Below are 16,684 nucleotides of genomic sequence, written 5' to 3'. Positions count from 1 at the left end.
CAAGCAGTGCAAGCAGTGTATTTCACTCCTAAGTATGATATTCTTAAATGACAGGGTGAGTTGCCTCCCCTTCTTCCCTCTGGACACCTGCCAGCACACTCTCATTTATAGGCACAGCGAAAGTCATGAAAAACTTGTGTTCTCACAGACCTAAAATACAGCATTTATTTGATAGACTAAGTCAACTGAGTAGCACAGCACCAAGCAACCCTTGCTATGCTTCATGTCTTTGGTACTTGCTTTAAATGAGAAAATTAACAAGTGAAAATAAATCTCTGTTCCTTTTCAACAAGCAAATTTAATTTTTGAGGTTTTGTTGGTGAGGATTAAGTAGGGACAAAAATCAGTGCTGCTAAGAATTTATGCAATGAGACAGAGATTGTACAGTCTCATTTGCAAACACTTGAATGTCTACTGTTACAGGAGACAGATTATTAAAAGAAGCAGGTTTTATCAAATTTTGAGTTAAAAGATAAACTGGTAGAAGGAGACGGCCTCTGACCAATGAGCACATGTAAAGATCTATCCTGAAACAATTATAACTTAACATTGTTTAAACGTGGCAGTCATAGTCAATCCTCATGTTACAACCATCAGTGATTCATCTAATAAGTTTTATAATAAAAGTCTCTAGTAATGCAGGGAAACGTGATACCTGCTAAAGAACAGGAGACAGACACAGGATTTTAAGAAATCTAAGATGTCCCTTGTGTCTCATTACCCCTCATTTTCTATTGCACAAAAGATAGAGAATAAATGTTTCTGAACACTCACCTACCCAATTAAACAACTTCTAAAAATCACTTTCTCTCTCTTAAGCCAATACTAAGAAAATGTTTATACCAGCTAAACATAATGGTGACAGGTTTTGCTGCTATAGCATTTTTGCCTGGTGAATGTATTCTATGAGATACTCTGGATAAATCTGATGCTTCTCAAAGATGACAAAGATAGAAGGGTTTGAAGAGCTATTCACACAACTGTCATAGAAGTTTTGGTTGTCCTTCAAGGGAGGCCGAACGTAAGAAGAACTACCAAGAGTGAACTCCCCCACCAGCACCCGTGCCAGAAACATGGTCTTGGTGGGTAAGTCTTCGCAGTAGTTGTCAGAATAAGATGCATCCCTTGCAAAATAGCTTCCTGCAGAAGAGACACCAAGATAGAGTTGATAAGACACAAAAATTGCAGGGAAGGTAGTAATGCAGTGTGAAAGTGAATTCAGAAGCAAATCCATTAAGTAGTTCATGAACGGCCCTTCCAAAGCCTTCACTTGTCCTGTATGTCCTTCTTAGTGAAAATGACCACTATGTATTACCTAAACTTTTTTTTTTCCCCAGCACACATATTAAAAAGCCACACAAGTAATGTTTTAAATGTTATCATATTCCTCAAAAAGATTTCGTCCTGACCCTAGACATCCACCTTCTCCAGTCTCACCCAACTTCCTCCCCTGACAGAGGCTACTAGTATTCATTAGAACATTTCTGAGAGTTACAGAGTATTCAGTTGGATGGGTGGGTAGTCAGTCAGTCAGCTTGTCTCTTGGCTATTCCAGTTGGTATGTTGATCCTTTCCTGTAGACAGGACAATGTAAAGAATATAATTTTCTAACAAGGCAAAAAGCCTGTAACCAGGACAGCATCTACGTTTCCGGAAAAAAACCCAAATAATGCTATATTGCCTTCCTGTAGGAGCTAGGAGGTTGGAGAAATTGGAATAGAAGTAAGCCTGGACTCTAGGAGAAACCATCCCTAGACCTGGCCTCTCTAACCTTGTCTTTTCTTGCAAGGACAGAGTGCAGCATAGAGGCCAAGGCCTTTCAGTATGCCTTAGCTCCAAATGGTCATTGCCAAAGTCAGTCAGCTATGTTGTCCACATCATCACAGACATAAGCCCTAGATTGGCTGAGTGCCCTCTTTCTAACTTTACTTTACCCCAGTAACTACTAAGAATTTTTTAGCAAGTCTAGGGTTAATGAAAGAACTGAAAACCAACCTTTGCCGTAGACTGTCCCATGAACACCACAGATCCTCCAGTCAAAGTTTTGCTGACAGATGGCATCAGTGTATTTTTTACTGGTCCCATGAAACAAAAATCGCTCATCTGCAGCCTTTCCACCATTGATCTTCTGCATTTGTTCCTTCTGCCTGCAATAAGAAGCAGTATCTTCGCAGTTCCACAGTGGCTGTACCCAGACAGGTTCCAGCCATACCAGAACTCAAGACAATTCTAGACAAAGAGTACATTCTGAAAATCCTTACATTAAGGCCTAAACTTTGGGCATACAGGGTATCTTGCTGTCTAGCTGTGTACAAACATGCTTTCATTATACACAAATGCCTCCAGATATTTAATAATGAAAATATTTTGTTTCAGTCACTGCCTATTGGGAGAGGGGGAGGAATCACTGTTGGTTTTTTTCTAAACACAGGAGTTCATACTAAGGCTTTCCCTCAGTGAGTTTTGCATTAGTTTTGAAGGCTGTTTCAGTTTTGAGCAGCTACAAACCAGTGTTTGTGCCAGATGTGACTGATTACCAGCTTCAAGGCTTCAGTGGAAGGCAGCTGTCCCGGACACAGGCCTGGCAGAAGTCAGAACCACTTACTCAGGAGCAAGGATTCCTCCCACAGAGCTCATCTGACTATTCTAAGCTCTCTGTCTTGACTGAGTTTTGGTTTTGCCAGTACCTCGTTATCTACGTGTTGATCCTGGCTAGGTATTTCAGCTGGGGAGTGGAAGCAGATTCTTAAATGTAGCTGCATTTCAGGGATGTGTGTGTCTATCTTCAGCATACAGCTAACTGCAGAAACAACAAACTTCATGCACACATACCAGCGCAGTATTTTACACATACCATTGATACAGTTCCCAGAGAGATGGGTTCTGAACTCTACAAATCCTTTTAATAATTGTTTTGGGCATTGTGCGTTGAAAGTCCGCCTTGACTTTCTTGTGTTCTTCAGAAGAACTGTCAAGCTCAATCAGCTGTAAGGAAAAGATTAAAAAGCTACTCTCATCTTTTCCTCAGACATAACAAAGCCACCCTATGTAGTGTACTACTCAGGCCTTTAAAGTCTTTTCTGTGAAGCAGAGATAGGAAAAGCAAAAATACTTTTGGAAAAAAAGCAGATTAGAGATCCCTGCTCTGTAAAAGTGAACTCTTACCTAGGGAACACTAATTCCTGGGGTTTAAGACACCCAGGTTGCTCTCTCACAGGACATTAAAGGAGCTGCATGCTTTTGTGCAGCCACCCAGCTCCTTTTAATATTTGGCCAAGATACATTTGTGTGCATATATCAAACAGTACCTAAACACATAGAAGAAGTGAGCACATAAATAAAAAAAAGAATAGAGAATTTATGTTGCAGCAAATCAAAGACTACCTCTACAGCCATGCTTTTTAAATCTTTATACTTCATACTCTCTATAGCCAGTCAACACAAACTGCACTGCCTGTTATGTTTTTAAATAAATTGAAAAGGCTTTATTTGATCAACCATTTTAGGGAAGAGTAGGGACACACTGCCAAAAATCAGTTCCTTACATGACAGCCCTGAAAGCAAGCAAAGTTTTCTACTTGCATGTTTTCCCTAGGAGCATCAAGAATGTCAACATTAGCCTTCCCTATTTTTTATTGACAATTTCTTGAGGATTTGCATTTTGCAAGTTAGTAATTTTCAAGCTTCATATAGGAAGAGCTTTCCTGTAGATACAGTTACTAGAGTTGACAGAGGTGGTGGTAGAGGCAGGCAGAAAGTCAGCAAAGGTAAACCATGCAGATACTAACCGGGTGTGTTACAAAGGTAAACAAGTTCACTCCACTGGAGTTACAGTACATTTTAATAAACGATCCCACCCTGAACTCTGCTGATTTCAGCAATGCTCCATATAGACATACAACAGTCTACTTATACACAGCTCAGAGAATGGCTACCCTGAAGTTTAGAGGCACGATTTATCTCTGATACTTCAGCACATGTTGGACTTCAAAGCTATGTATCTTGGGCACTAGTAACAGTCTTGCTAATACAGCATCAGCTTCAGGCAAATTTGCCAAGGAAAGGGATAAATAGTAGCAGTGAAAGTCAATGTTCCCATGGTTCTACTGCCACCGTTTGTTAGTTTAAATCTGGGTCTGGTTTCACCTCTAGGTCTGCCCAGTATGATATCGGGTTCAACTTTACCAGCACCTCTGCATTACATTACATAAGAAACAGTCATCTACAAAGGCACAAGAAATACTGAACTTGGGATGTACAAACCTGTATGCGACAAAACTGATGGAGAGAAAAAACAAAAAGCTCCAAACCTTGAATCCCAGTTCAGGCAGGGCAGATTTGTCCCAGTAAGCTGGAATGCCCTTAAACTCTTCGGTATGTTTAAAGCCCCTGTACATTACAAGACATTACAAACAGGCAATTAAAAAAAACCAAATCCCTACATTTTATGTACATGTGATACTAAACATTTTTGCCAAGTTTAGGGAGAATATAAGCAACAACATATTCAGAAATACTTCAAAATTGTCTTTTCAGTTCAGTATATGAAAATATTTGTTCTAAATCATCATGTCAAGACTAATGGCAGGAAGCAAGATGCCAAATGAGAAAAAAAAATAGATACACATTGAACTAAACATGAAAGTAGCTCTCTTAGTTGCAGGGTTGAATGTATACATAAAAGCTCTGCTACACCGGGGTAGACAAATAAAAATGCATCCACTACCGTATCAGTATGACAGAAACAGGATAGATGCAGCCCTCTCCTCTACTTCCACCCCAATTTTAGTTAGTGTATTTAGTTGCTCTTTTCTGTGTTGTTTAAGCAACTACTGTGTGCTGCAAGGGAATGCGTAAACAATGTTGGCTGTTACATGCAATTATATAAGAGTGCTCCCCTTGCAGACTCCCACCTTTTGCTCCACCTGTAACTACTGTTGCTCCACCTGTACTACTTTCAGATTGTCTGGTTGTTCTCAAAAGAATTGTTTTTAAACTCGTACTTAGCTTTGAAAATTACTGATCTCAGATGTCAGAAAGGGCTAGTAGGCATAAACATTACTGCTTCCATCTGTATCAGCTGCTCTAATAAGAGAGCTCCCTCTAATCAGTGCCTCCCTGCAACATTGCTACATGTTGAATTATTTTCTATGCTTCCACTCTTTCTGTGGCCAAGCCCAAACTTCTTTCACCCCCAAGGCTCCTGATTTGCTTGAAAACTGTTGGCCAGGTTGCAATACTGCCCCGAGTAGACATTGTTGTAGGAAAGGTATGTCCCTTCCCCTCTCAATTTCTTTTACTATTGCCTTAACAGCTACTCCTTCACCTTATTTACACCCTTGGAAGACACTGCATTCACAACACACTAAATCCATCACCTCAGAATGAGCAGTTGCAGTTTACCTTGCTCTTGTGCTTTCTACCTCTGTCTGAGAGACAAATTTAGGTCTTCTGCAAACATCTCTCTCTGTTGTGTAGCGAAGGTTTTTCTGAATCATGGCTGCAGAAAAAAAAATAAAAATAAACGCCTGAACAATCAGAAAGATGTTTTAGAAAGCCTTCACACTGCAGCAAAACTTGCCACTAAGTTGTTTTGTCAAAAACATTGACAAAAAGGCAACGAGCTTTTTGTTGCTACACAAAGGGAAGTCAGAGCAGGATGTGAAAACCACAGTCTATCAGTATAAATCACCGAGAAGAATTTAAGTTTCAGTTTTGCTCTTAACTTCAGAAGGAATGACAGACACTGGCAGCTATTTTCCCTTCATTGTTCCATCAGCCACACTTAACCGAAAAGGATCATTGTAAAATAAGTATCTACTTTTGCTCCATGGATTGCATCCTGACCCTCTCAATTTGCAATCAAGATACTGTTTTCCTACATGTAGTTGTAGATTTCAAACCCTATAAACACATCCTAACAGCTATGACAGGCCATTCATTTTCATTGACCACCAACAGAAAAAAGTCACAGCAACCTAAGTTTTAGAGGCATTATTTCTGGATCTTGGAACCTCTGTAGCTACTGCCACATCACACTAGCAACTACGAGTCAGTAGCAGCTAAGAGAATGAGGCCCCATCTTCAGAGACAGATACACACAAAGAAAACAAACAAACAAAAAAACCTCTTGGCACCACCAAGCCTAGAAACTAAGTTTTGGAAGATATCTACGTTGCATATGTCTGCCTAAGTTACTAAAAAAGCCCAAACCTTAGAAAAGGGATTGATTTACTATGCAATTTTCCCTTCTAAGCCAGACAAGTTTCCCCAGCCTATAGAGAAGTTTACAGTATTGCTTTCAATTGAATGACAAACAACATATCACACGCCCTTTCTGCTTGTTTTTTTTTTTCCATGCAGAATGAGATAGTAATGGAGAGTTGGATCAAAGGCAACTACACCAAAATGACAGTCTAGGCAGGCTGATTCCCACCACCACTGTTCCCCATGATTTTTGAAAAGGATACCTGGAAAGGCAACAGCTCAGAGAGGACAGTGCCATCACAAATGGCTTAAGTTTCCTGAACTCTTGGGAAACACATCTTCCTACTTCAACACAGTCAAAGTATTTCCTCAGCCTTTCCAGACAGGCAGAGCTATGAAAAGAAAATAGCTACTGTCCTGGTTTCAGCTGGGATAGAGTTAATTTTCTTCGTAGTAGCTGGTATAGTGCTGTGTTTTGGATTTAGCATGAGAATAATATGGTAACACACTGATGTTTTATTTGTTGCTAAGCAGTGTTTATACTAAGTCAAGGACTTCTCAGCTTCCCACACTCTGCCAGGGAGGAGGTGCACAAGAAGCTGGGAGGGAGCATAGCCAAGACAGCTGACCCAAACTGGCCAAAGGGATATTCCATACCATATGATGTCATGCTCAGTATATAAGCTGGGGGAGTTGGCCAGGGTGCGGTGATCACTGCTCCGGGACTGGCTGGGTGTCGGTCAGTGGGTGGTGAGTGGCTGCATCACTTGTTTTTCCTGGGTTTTGTTCCTCTCTCTCTCTCTTTTGTTGTTTTCTTTTTCATTACAATTTTTTAAAATTATTATTATTTTATTTCAATTATTAAACTGTTCTTATCTCAACCCACAAGTTTTCTCACTTTTACACTTCCGATTCTCTGCCCCCTCCCACAGGGGGGGGAGCGAGCGAGCAGCTGTGTGGTGCTTAGTGGCCGGCTGGGGTTAAACCACGACGGTTACATAAATCTTGCCATGCAAGGATTGTCTGGACCCTACACCTTGCCCAAGTATTCGTTTTTCTGCAAGCCAGCGATTAAAGTAGACCAGAAGCTGGCTTGCCAAGTCTTCCAGAAGTTTCTCACCATTTGTGTTGGTGCTAGCATCAATGGCAATGTCACACTTGGACTTGCTGGCAGACATTTTGAAACCTAGCACAAGAACTTCTCAAAAGTAAAAAGTCTGGAAGAACAGGAATGACACTTTGCTTATGTGAACAGCTCTTATCCTGAGAACTTTGGTAGAAGCTCTGTCTCTGTAAGCATTGCAGTTCAAAGTTCAAATTTCTCTCTCCTGTCTCCTGTAGCAATGTAGTTTAAAACCACAGAAGACCTGGGAAGGAGGGAGGGACAAAAAAAACCCCAAAAAACAAAAAAAACAAAAACAAAAAAACCCAAAAAAAACCAAAAAACCCAAACAAAAAAAACCAACCAAACAAAAAAAAAAACCAAAAAAACAAAGCAAATGGAACCTACCTCCAAAATTGAGTTCGTATTCATGTCTTCCAGCTTTGAAATACAGCTTTGGAGAACCTCTGGCTAGATAAGCTTTCTCCAGGTCTTCACTGGAGACAGTGGCAGCTGCATGATCATCATCCTGTCAGGACAAAACCAAAGAAAAAAAAAAGATTTTCCTGGTCTGTTATATACAAGCAAGTTTAAAACCCAGCAACTGTCATATGGTATGGTGGTTGCAGTATGTATCAGCCTTTGTGCACGATAGTGGCTTTCAAGCAAAAGCCATGTATTAAGCAATTGAAACTGCCCCTAAAACAAACCAAGCAGTGTTATGAAGCCTAAACTTACATTGCAAAGTGCATGCAGTGAACACTACTACTAAGACCGCACATTCACCAACTAGACCTTAGCAAAGATGTGCAGAGTACTATTGGAACCTCAGAAAAGGAAGTTTTAGTCAGGAGCAATGAAAAGCATGTATTCATGTGATCCTATCTGACATGACTCACTGAAGAATTATCCATCAATAATATTTGTGACTCACCAGTGAGCACTCCCCTACCTGAACCAATCAAATTTGCAGACAAAAGATCCCATTAGGCCCCTAAAGTCCATCTGTACAGTATGAGTGACTGAGAGGGAGGGAGAGAGTGACAAAAGAGGGGGAGGATATAAACACTGTGTACTTTTCAGTAGTTCTGCACTTTTAACAGAGTTGAGAGTCTCCCCATTTCTCCACACTTACTTTTTTCCCATACTCCTGCCACCAGCCATATTCATTTTTCCAGTACCAGATCCATTCTGTTGTAAGAATGAAGTGAGAGGGTTTGGTCACAGAGGAGGCTGTAGAAAGACGTCTAACCTTTGCAAACCCACAGCGCATATTCAGAAAACAGATACATGGCAAGACAGAGCCACTTTCAGTAACACCATTATTAAATCTATTAAAAAAAGGAGAAAAAAAAAATCAGAACTGTTTGTGAAGCTTTACACATAGGTTCAGAAGCCCACCACAAATTTACAAATTAAGTCAACATCAGTCAAATGCAGAACACAAACGTGCAGTTACCACAACAATCCCAGCTCTGTCTTGTGTCTGTACATATTTTGCATTACGGTATTACATCTCACATTGGTTCCCTGTGCAGTAACCATTATCAACTTGTAAATTAGTGAGTTACATAAGATGAACAGAAACAGTGGAAAATGTACACTGTCTCCTTCTTGCTAACCAACTATATTCTAAACAGAACACTCATAACTTAAGCACGGCTTCAAAGAGCTTCTAACGTAACATAAGAGGGCTAGGTAAATTCTCCAGCATGGGACACAGCATACTGGTATGAGCCCCTTCCAATACCCTCTTCGTGCTATATAACCAGTTCCAAACTCTTAAAGGTATTTCCCTATTCTTAATGGTTCTCTGCACCCAAGAGTAGCTCTCTCTCTAGGTACACAAGGTATTCTACCAGTTCCACAACATGGACTGGGGGAAAAGGAGGCGAGAAGGGCAAATCTCATGCTACCTTTCCATTCTCCATCTCAAAAGGTGAAAGAGAAGGTTACTTCTAATCAGGGGGTCAAGCTGTGTATTGACAATCTCTAACCAGATTCCCACAAGTACCTGTGATAAAATCACCATTCTTTGCAGTTTTCCAGCCATTCTTAGTGAGGATTAAGACTTCCTATGGTAGCAGCAGCAGGAAATGTTTATACATTTTTTCACAGCAAAGAATACTGTGTCTATGGGTCAGTCTCATAAAATAACTGGATTGACCCTGGCCAGCAACCAAGTACCCACACAGCTGCTCGCTCACCCCCCCTCCCCACCTCTGCACGACAGAGGGTAGAAAATAGGAAGGGCAAAAGCAAGAAAAGTTGTGGGTTATTATAAAGGCAGTTCAATAGGTGAAGAAGGCGGGTGATGGTGTAAACAAACAAACAAACAAACAAGTAAATAAAGCAAAACAAATCGCTCACCACCTCTCACAGGCAGTCTAATGCCCAGCCAGCCTCCAAACAGCTGCCACCTTGAAAACCAAAAACCCAATCCTCCTCTTCCTCTGCCCCAGGTTTTATTGCTGAGCATGACGTTATATGGTATGGGAGATCCCTTTGGTCAGTTCAGGTCAGCTGTCCCAGCTGTTCCTCTCCCATCCCCTCGCACACCCTCAGCCTACCCACTGCGGACGAGCAGAGCAGAGTTGGAAAAGAGAAAGCCTTGACTCTGGGCAAACACCGCGCAGCAACACCTACAACACTGGTGCATTATCAGCACTGTTTTAGTCACAAATCGAGAACACAGAACTACACCGGCTGCTATGAAGAAAGTTAACTCCATCCCAGCCAAACCCAGTATGGTAACCCAGAGGGTCCTATACAGATGCCAGGCATAAGTAAGTCACAATGGATTAGATCTCCAGTGACAGCAGATCAGCAAAGTGACATCAGTAAAAGAATACCAAATGAAGCTACTTATGTAATGACCGCAATAGAATTGTAGCAAGTTATAGCCACTAAGGGCCTGGTCCAATAAAGCAAACTCCAAACATTATTAAATTTTATAAGAGTTTATACCTGGTGTTTTTGGGGTCACAATATGCTTTTTCTATTTCTTCCATATTCTTCAAGTCCTTCCAGGTATTACCATCAGAGATCTGCCATCTATATGGCAAGTGAAAATGAGTTCTGATACACTTGTCTACAAAATAAAAAAAAAAAAGCATTATTTTTACAGGCTATGAGAAACACTCCAACATTTCAGGGCTGTACACCTAGCTGGTGAACGTATCAAATGCATAGCTATGGAAACTGTTCACCTATGGGATCGTTACAAGCAATAGTTCAGAATTTTTCAGCGTAAGCAAGCAAAACTCAATTTTTGAGCTTAGGCAGAAGTTCAGTTTCTGTACCTACTAGATTCTCTTTGTGCATCAAAATTTCTAGCAGGAGCTCAGTGGTGAAGGACCATTCTATCTTCTCAGTTTCAGAGACAAAAATTTACAATGAATCAAGATCACAAGCTCACACAAGGCTATTATTTCATATATAGAATAACAGTGCAGACTCAAATATCTGTGCTTAACCACTTAGTCCCAAAGTGGTATTACTGAGGAAAAAGAGGGGGAAAAAAAAACAAACAAACAGTGCTTAGTTTTAGGAGACTTCAAGAAGTCTCTAAGGGTCCAGGCCTCACCAGGAACAACAGCAGTGGTAGCAGTGGCCCAGGCATCACAAGCATTACTCAGAAATCATTCGCAGAGTCAGTATGCAGTCACTCCTCAACAGGAGTGAAGATCACAGCACCAGCACACATATGCATAAACTTCAGGCTAGCTTTCCTAGTAGAACAACAGGCAACTTAACAGGGAAAGTCAAGGAGACCGCACCACACAGTTCATATGAGAAGGTGTGCAGTACATCAGGGAGCTACTACATGTCAAGAACATTAAGAAGGAAAAGGATGACAAAAGGACAACAAGAAAGCTGGTGCAGCAGCCTTTTTCCTAGACAAGGTGGAACATTTCACTTTCAAGGGAGACAGCTCAGACAGATGGAACAGAAGAGTGCTAGAAGAAACAAGGAAGAACACAGAGTTCAGAGTATCTTTTATAGATATTTGGAAATGTGACTCCTGTCATTCAGCAATCTCTTAGGTGAACACAGGTGGAGGAGCCAATCTCCAACACGGGCGGATATTACAAATTCCAGAGTAAAACAAAACAGCTCCTTTGTTTGGTATACCAGGTAGGTCAAACACTTTCCTATCAGCACACAAGATTGCAATGAGATTGAACTAGAGATAAGCATAAGCTCTGAAGTTTCCCCTTTCTGTGAGAGATGTCTATCACTTCCTCTTTATGAGGAAAGGGAAATAGACTGGACTTGCTACAGTCACAACCTACCTTTAAAGCCACAATTTTTGTATAGATGAAATAAACAGATCTGTTCCAAGTCATCGTCATTTGTAGCTGAGGACTCCCGGCTAGAGCTGTTTTTTCTCTCTAGAGGGGGGAATTATAAGCCTTATTAATATACTTTGTTTCAACAAGCCCTCTTAAAAGTGCACCTATGGGTAGGGAAGATGCCTAAAACCAGCGTTTATAACTACATAACTGCATTCAGTTCCAGAAAGACACTGAAGTCTTTGATAACCTTGTATACTCAAAAGTCCTATCCCTTTATCCATCCTTTCTGAACTTGACTTTCCTGTAACTGCTAAATTCCTCAAATATAGTTTCTAGCTACCATCACAAAATAAGACTAGAATCCAACGCCTTTACATTTCTAGATGGACTTGCGTCAACCGTGCATTCCACATAGATGTTCACATTGGCAGCTATAAAATCTTAAGTCTCAAAATTTGACACTTCTGTAAATTAAAGCACACCTAAGGAAACAAAGAAGGGAAGAAGGAACTGCAGGGAGAATAGCAGAGATGAACACACACACTTGCATTTTCCATTCTGTTATCCTTTTCTTTCCTGCTAAATTATATTTAACTTATAATTTTAAGGAACTTCAAAAGACAAGAACATATAAAATATTACATCTCTGAGAAGTAACTAGAATAGTGCTGTCTGTGAATTCTTGTGCTAGACAATTGCTACATTAAAGAAAAAAATGGATAAAATAAAGTAGTTTATAATCACACAGGGAAACGCCACCCTTATTCTTAAACAGTTCTCTACCCTTGTTTATGTTTTTTACCAAGAAAAAAGTTATAGATCTCCCTATTTCCAGTTCCTGTTATGCTTTTCTAACCCCAAATTTACGATTTTTATAAACACCAAGCACTTTATTTCTCAGGAACCCATAATGCCTTGAAATCCACTTCGCTTGTCAAGACACAAATCTCTGTCAATGACATAGGTGCAAGGTCTCTCCTAAAAAACACATCAAGATGTGAATTCAGTTTTCTTTTTCTTAATGACATCTGTGAGAATGTTACATTCACTGTAGTGACTCCTCTGATGTTTTCAAAATATGATATCATTTACCTTTGCATGGCGAAGACTTGGCATCTTCTATGTCATCTGTGTTCCTGTTGCCATTTTTTATGTCATACATATTCCTATAAATGGAGGGCAGTTTCTCAATAATGTTTGAGCTCATTCCCCGTCTCTCCAGTTTCTCAGAACGTAACTCATGGGATCGCTTGCAGCTGCTGCCAAATCTGCACTGTCCCCACAAAAAGTACTGGCAAACATGCAGTTTGGTGCAGCTCTTTTTAAAGGTACAAGATCCATAAGGTCCATCACCTTTGTTATAGTGCAAGCAGACCTTGGGTAGAGGAAAAAAAAAAACAGAATTTAAAGATTAAAGTACAATGTGCTCATATAGACTGCTTGAATTCAAGATTTTTAAATTTAAAAACAGACAACAATCATCTTACAGACATTCTGAAGTAGGTGGGATTTTGTTCTAAGTCACATTAATGTAGGATAGTGGATTTTATCGTGTCACTACCGAAACTCTTTGTGTTTCTAGTTTTGGAATAGTGAAATTTTGACCTGAATTTGATGGTAAGAGGTACTGGATCCGGCTGGGATGGAGTTAACTTTCTTCATAGCAGATCATACCCTGCTATGTTTTGGATTTGTGACCAAAACAGTGTTGATAATACACCAATGTTTCAGCTCCTGCTGAGCAGTGCTTGCACAGTGTCGAGGCTTTCTCTTTTTCTCCACTCTGGCCCCGCCACCCCGGGTAGGCTGGGGGTGGGCAAGAAGCTGAGAGAGGACACAGCTAGCCCAAACCGGCCAAAGGGATATTCCATGCCATATAATGTCATGCACTAAAATAAAAAAAAAAAAAAAAAAAAAAAAAGGAGGGGTGAGGGAGGTCGGTCCTTCTTACAAGGTTGCCCTCACTCAGAGACTTGCTGGGCATTGGTCTGCTTGCAGGAGGTGATGACTAACTTCCTTTGCAACACCTGTTTTCTCCTTTCTTTCCTCCACTTGCAAAACTGTCTGCATCCACAAGTTTTGTCACTTTTGTTCTTGTTCTCTGTCACCTGTCCTGCTGGGGGCAGGGGAGAGGGGAGTGAGTGAGGGGCTGTGCGAGTGCTTAGCTGCCAGCTGGGGTCAACCCACCATAGACAAGAACAGAAGATGCAGATTTAAAGTTTTAGATTTACATTATGCTAACTAAACTGACACCTAACACCTCCAGCCAGTATCAAGCCTCTTCCACTTTGTGATGCTCGCTGGAACACAAGCCACACTGTCACAGTGCTACTCACTTCTGGTAAGAGGAAAGGGTCATTTTGAAGCAGAAGCTGGCGAAGTTCAGCATCGTTTAAACTCTCAAGTCTATATTGTTTTAGAACACAGAGATTGTGGTCCGAGTAGAAGTTGTGAACAAACTTGCATTCCTTCCTGCAAGTTAAGAAACCCAAGCGCAAAATGAGCGTAACAGACTAGCACTATTTTGCTACCCCATCGGTATTACACTGAACAGTTTAAAAAGCACACCAAATTAGCTAGTTTCAGAAAAATCTGTAGCGCTCCTTTATAAAGCAATTATGTGATTTGCTAAGCAGATTACATAATTACTCTGAGGGTAATTGCCACGCTATTTCTGATTTACAGTCATTATAGCATTAGCGTAGTCTGACAATATTGGCATTTTTGACCTGCAGCTCACAACCGCGCGTGAGAAAACGCCAAAACCGCCCCCACGTCACGCAGCACAAAGCGCCCGGACTCGCTACGTGCAAGTGGGTCGGGGGGGTCAGAGCGTTCACCCCCGCCCGGGCCCGAAGGGGGAAGCGCCAGCAGCGGGGTGCTGAGCTGGGGAGGAAGTGTGGCAACCCGAACTCTGTGAAACACCCGCCCGTCTCTCTCTCCTTTGAAAACGAAAAAAAAAAAAAAAAAAAAAAGGAAAAAGGAGCATTTCCGACCCGGAGAAGAGCAGCCAGGCCTTTACTGAAGCCTGCTTCCACTGACGGGGGCACACCGAGCGCAAGGCCGAGCCCCCCGAGGCAGAGCCCCCCTCGCCCCACCGGACAAGCCGGCCCCGGCCCAACCTCAGCCGCCGCCCGCCCGCCCACCCCGAGGGAGGTGGAAGCGTCGCAGCCCCCCCCCGCCCCGTGCCACCGCGGCTCAGGAAAGTACCCCACTTTTCTCTGCAAACCACCGTATCTCTCCCAGAAATGCGTTTGCTGAGCGCTACCGACGGCAACGGGGCAGCCAGCACAGGCCGCAGCAGCGCCCAGCCCCGCTGCCCGCCGCAGGGCACCGCCGGCTTCGCTTCGCGTCCCCCCAAGGCCCGGCGAGACCCCGGTCCCCGAGGGGAGACCGCCGAGGGGAGAGCGGCCTCCGCGGGCGGCAACCGCGCCCGGGGCCAAGGAGCAGCACACGAGTTCCGGGCAAACGCCCCCCCGCAGGGCCCGGCCCGGCCCCGCCTGCCCCCCCTCGGCCCGGGCAGCGCTGCGGGGGACGCCCCCGCCGGCAGCCGCGGGCTGCGAGGCGGCGATGGAGGCGCCCCGGGCCGCCCCCCGCCCCTCACCTGGCCTGCTGGTTGCGGCAGAGCCCCCGCAGGTGGTACTTGCAGAGGTGCAGCTGCCCGCACCGTCCCTCGCAGCCCGCGCCGTACTCCTGGCACAGCCGCACGGGGCTGGTGGCCACCACCACCGCCGCCACCTCTGCCGCCGCCGCCACCCCGCCCTGGCCGGGCCGCCGCACCAGCGTGAACCGCTGCGCGTCCCGCAGCACCAGCGCCAGCTGCTCCGTCGTGAGCCGGTCCGGCAGCCGCCGCCGGAGTTCGCCCTGCTCCAGGCAGCCGCCGTTGGCGCACAGCACCTGCAGCGCTCTGGTGGCCAACGCCATGGCCGCCGCACGGGTACCTTCCCCGGCCGGAGCCGGGCAGCCCCGCCCCGGGACGCTCCAGCCGCCGGGGCGAGGAAACGAAAACGAAAGCGGCGGCGCTGGGCCGCGGGGAGGGCCGCCCCGGGGAGGGGCCGGGGGCGGAGCGGGGTGCGCTGCCCTCCTGCCCCGTCTCGGTGCCGTGCCTTGGTCCTGGCCCGGGCGGGGGCTGCCCCGCACGCCCCGGGGCTGGGCCGGCCCGAGGGGACAGCCCCGAGGGGACAGCCCCGAGGGGACAGCCCAGGGACGGCCCCGAGGGAGGCCCCGGCCCCGGGCGCTTGAGGTGCCCACACCGCCCGCGAGGCCGGAGGCTCTCGTCGCCTGCTGAGATGCTCCCAGAAACCCAGGGTCACCCTAAAAGGCTCTGATATCTCATCAGTGGGGTTTGGGGTATGGCTTGGTTTTGTGTTTTTTTGGGGTTTTTTTTAACCTGACTGCAGGCAGAGAGTGAGGCACATGCAGTGGTGCTGCGTGAGGGCCCTTTGCCGCCCTCCTCTTGCTGATTTTTGGGATGTATTGGCCATTTTTAACCAAATTCATCCAAAAAGGAGTGGCAGCTGCAAACTCGCACATCTCCTATAGGAATAAGTGATCCAGGGGAGAAGAGAGACTGCAGCCAAGTCTCCTTTGCTACCTTCCGTTACAGGAAGAAGGCTGGTGTGTGAATTCAACCGTTGTTAGGCGCCAGAAAAACTTCTCAGTTAAGGTTTCTGCCCCGTGTCAGTTTTCTGATGATACATCATTGAAGGCCGCTCTCACACTCCTTTCCTTTCAATATCAAAATTAAATGCTCGGTCATGGGCATGCATCTGCTGGACATGCAACCGCCCTGGTTGCAATGCTCATAGTACCCCCTGCTTCGCAGTGTCACTGCGTCCTCTTGCACTGCAGCCATGGCACCAGATGGTGGCCAAGCAATGTGCTCACCCTCTGGGAGCTCACAAACTCCTTAGAAGGGGGATAATCTTTTCAGTTTTGTAAGTGCCTTCCTCTCTGGGTCATTTCATCACTCCTGGTGCTGCATCACATTCACTCACAGGCATGCTTTAAATCATGGTAAAACAATGATGTAAAATACCATTATTTAAGTCAGAATGGCAGCAGTCAGCATGGGGAC

General features: G+C 44.1%; 1 protein-coding gene across 3 annotated transcripts; it reads right to left on the bottom strand.

The window, feature by feature from the left end:
- Positions 1–278: 278 nt before the first annotated feature.
- LOC104013383 (protein mono-ADP-ribosyltransferase PARP12) lies at positions 279–15,614 on the bottom strand. Of its 3 annotated transcripts, XM_087768214.1 has the most exons (13): positions 15,212–15,614; positions 13,944–14,079; positions 12,700–12,982; positions 11,605–11,703; positions 10,277–10,400; positions 8,445–8,640; positions 7,718–7,838; positions 5,404–5,500; positions 4,311–4,389; positions 2,855–2,985; positions 1,996–2,147; positions 1,496–1,574; positions 1,004–1,140 (listed from the first exon to the last, which is right to left on the bottom strand). In XM_087768214.1, the coding sequence occupies exons 1-12, from the start codon at positions 15,529–15,531 to the stop codon at positions 1,531–1,533; spliced, it is 1,782 nt and encodes a 593-aa protein (XP_087624340.1). In that variant the 5' UTR covers positions 15,532–15,614; the 3' UTR covers positions 1,004–1,140; positions 1,496–1,530. The 3 variants fall into 3 exon arrangements, with proteins under 3 accessions (XP_087624338.1, XP_087624339.1, XP_087624340.1); XM_087768212.1 differs by lacking the exon at positions 1,496–1,574 and having other exon boundaries at positions 279–1,140; positions 15,212–15,613; XM_087768213.1 differs by lacking the exons at positions 1,496–1,574; positions 11,605–11,703 and having other exon boundaries at positions 279–1,140.
- Between the last annotated feature and the right edge of the window lie 1,070 nt (positions 15,615–16,684).

Source organism: Nipponia nippon, unplaced genomic scaffold, assembly GCF_047370975.1.
Source record: "Nipponia nippon isolate SJK-2023a ecotype South Korea unplaced genomic scaffold, ASM4737097v1 scaffold_3, whole genome shotgun sequence".
Lineage (NCBI taxonomy): Eukaryota > Metazoa > Chordata > Aves > Pelecaniformes > Threskiornithidae > Nipponia > Nipponia nippon.
This window is presented reverse-complemented; position numbering and strand designations above follow the sequence as displayed.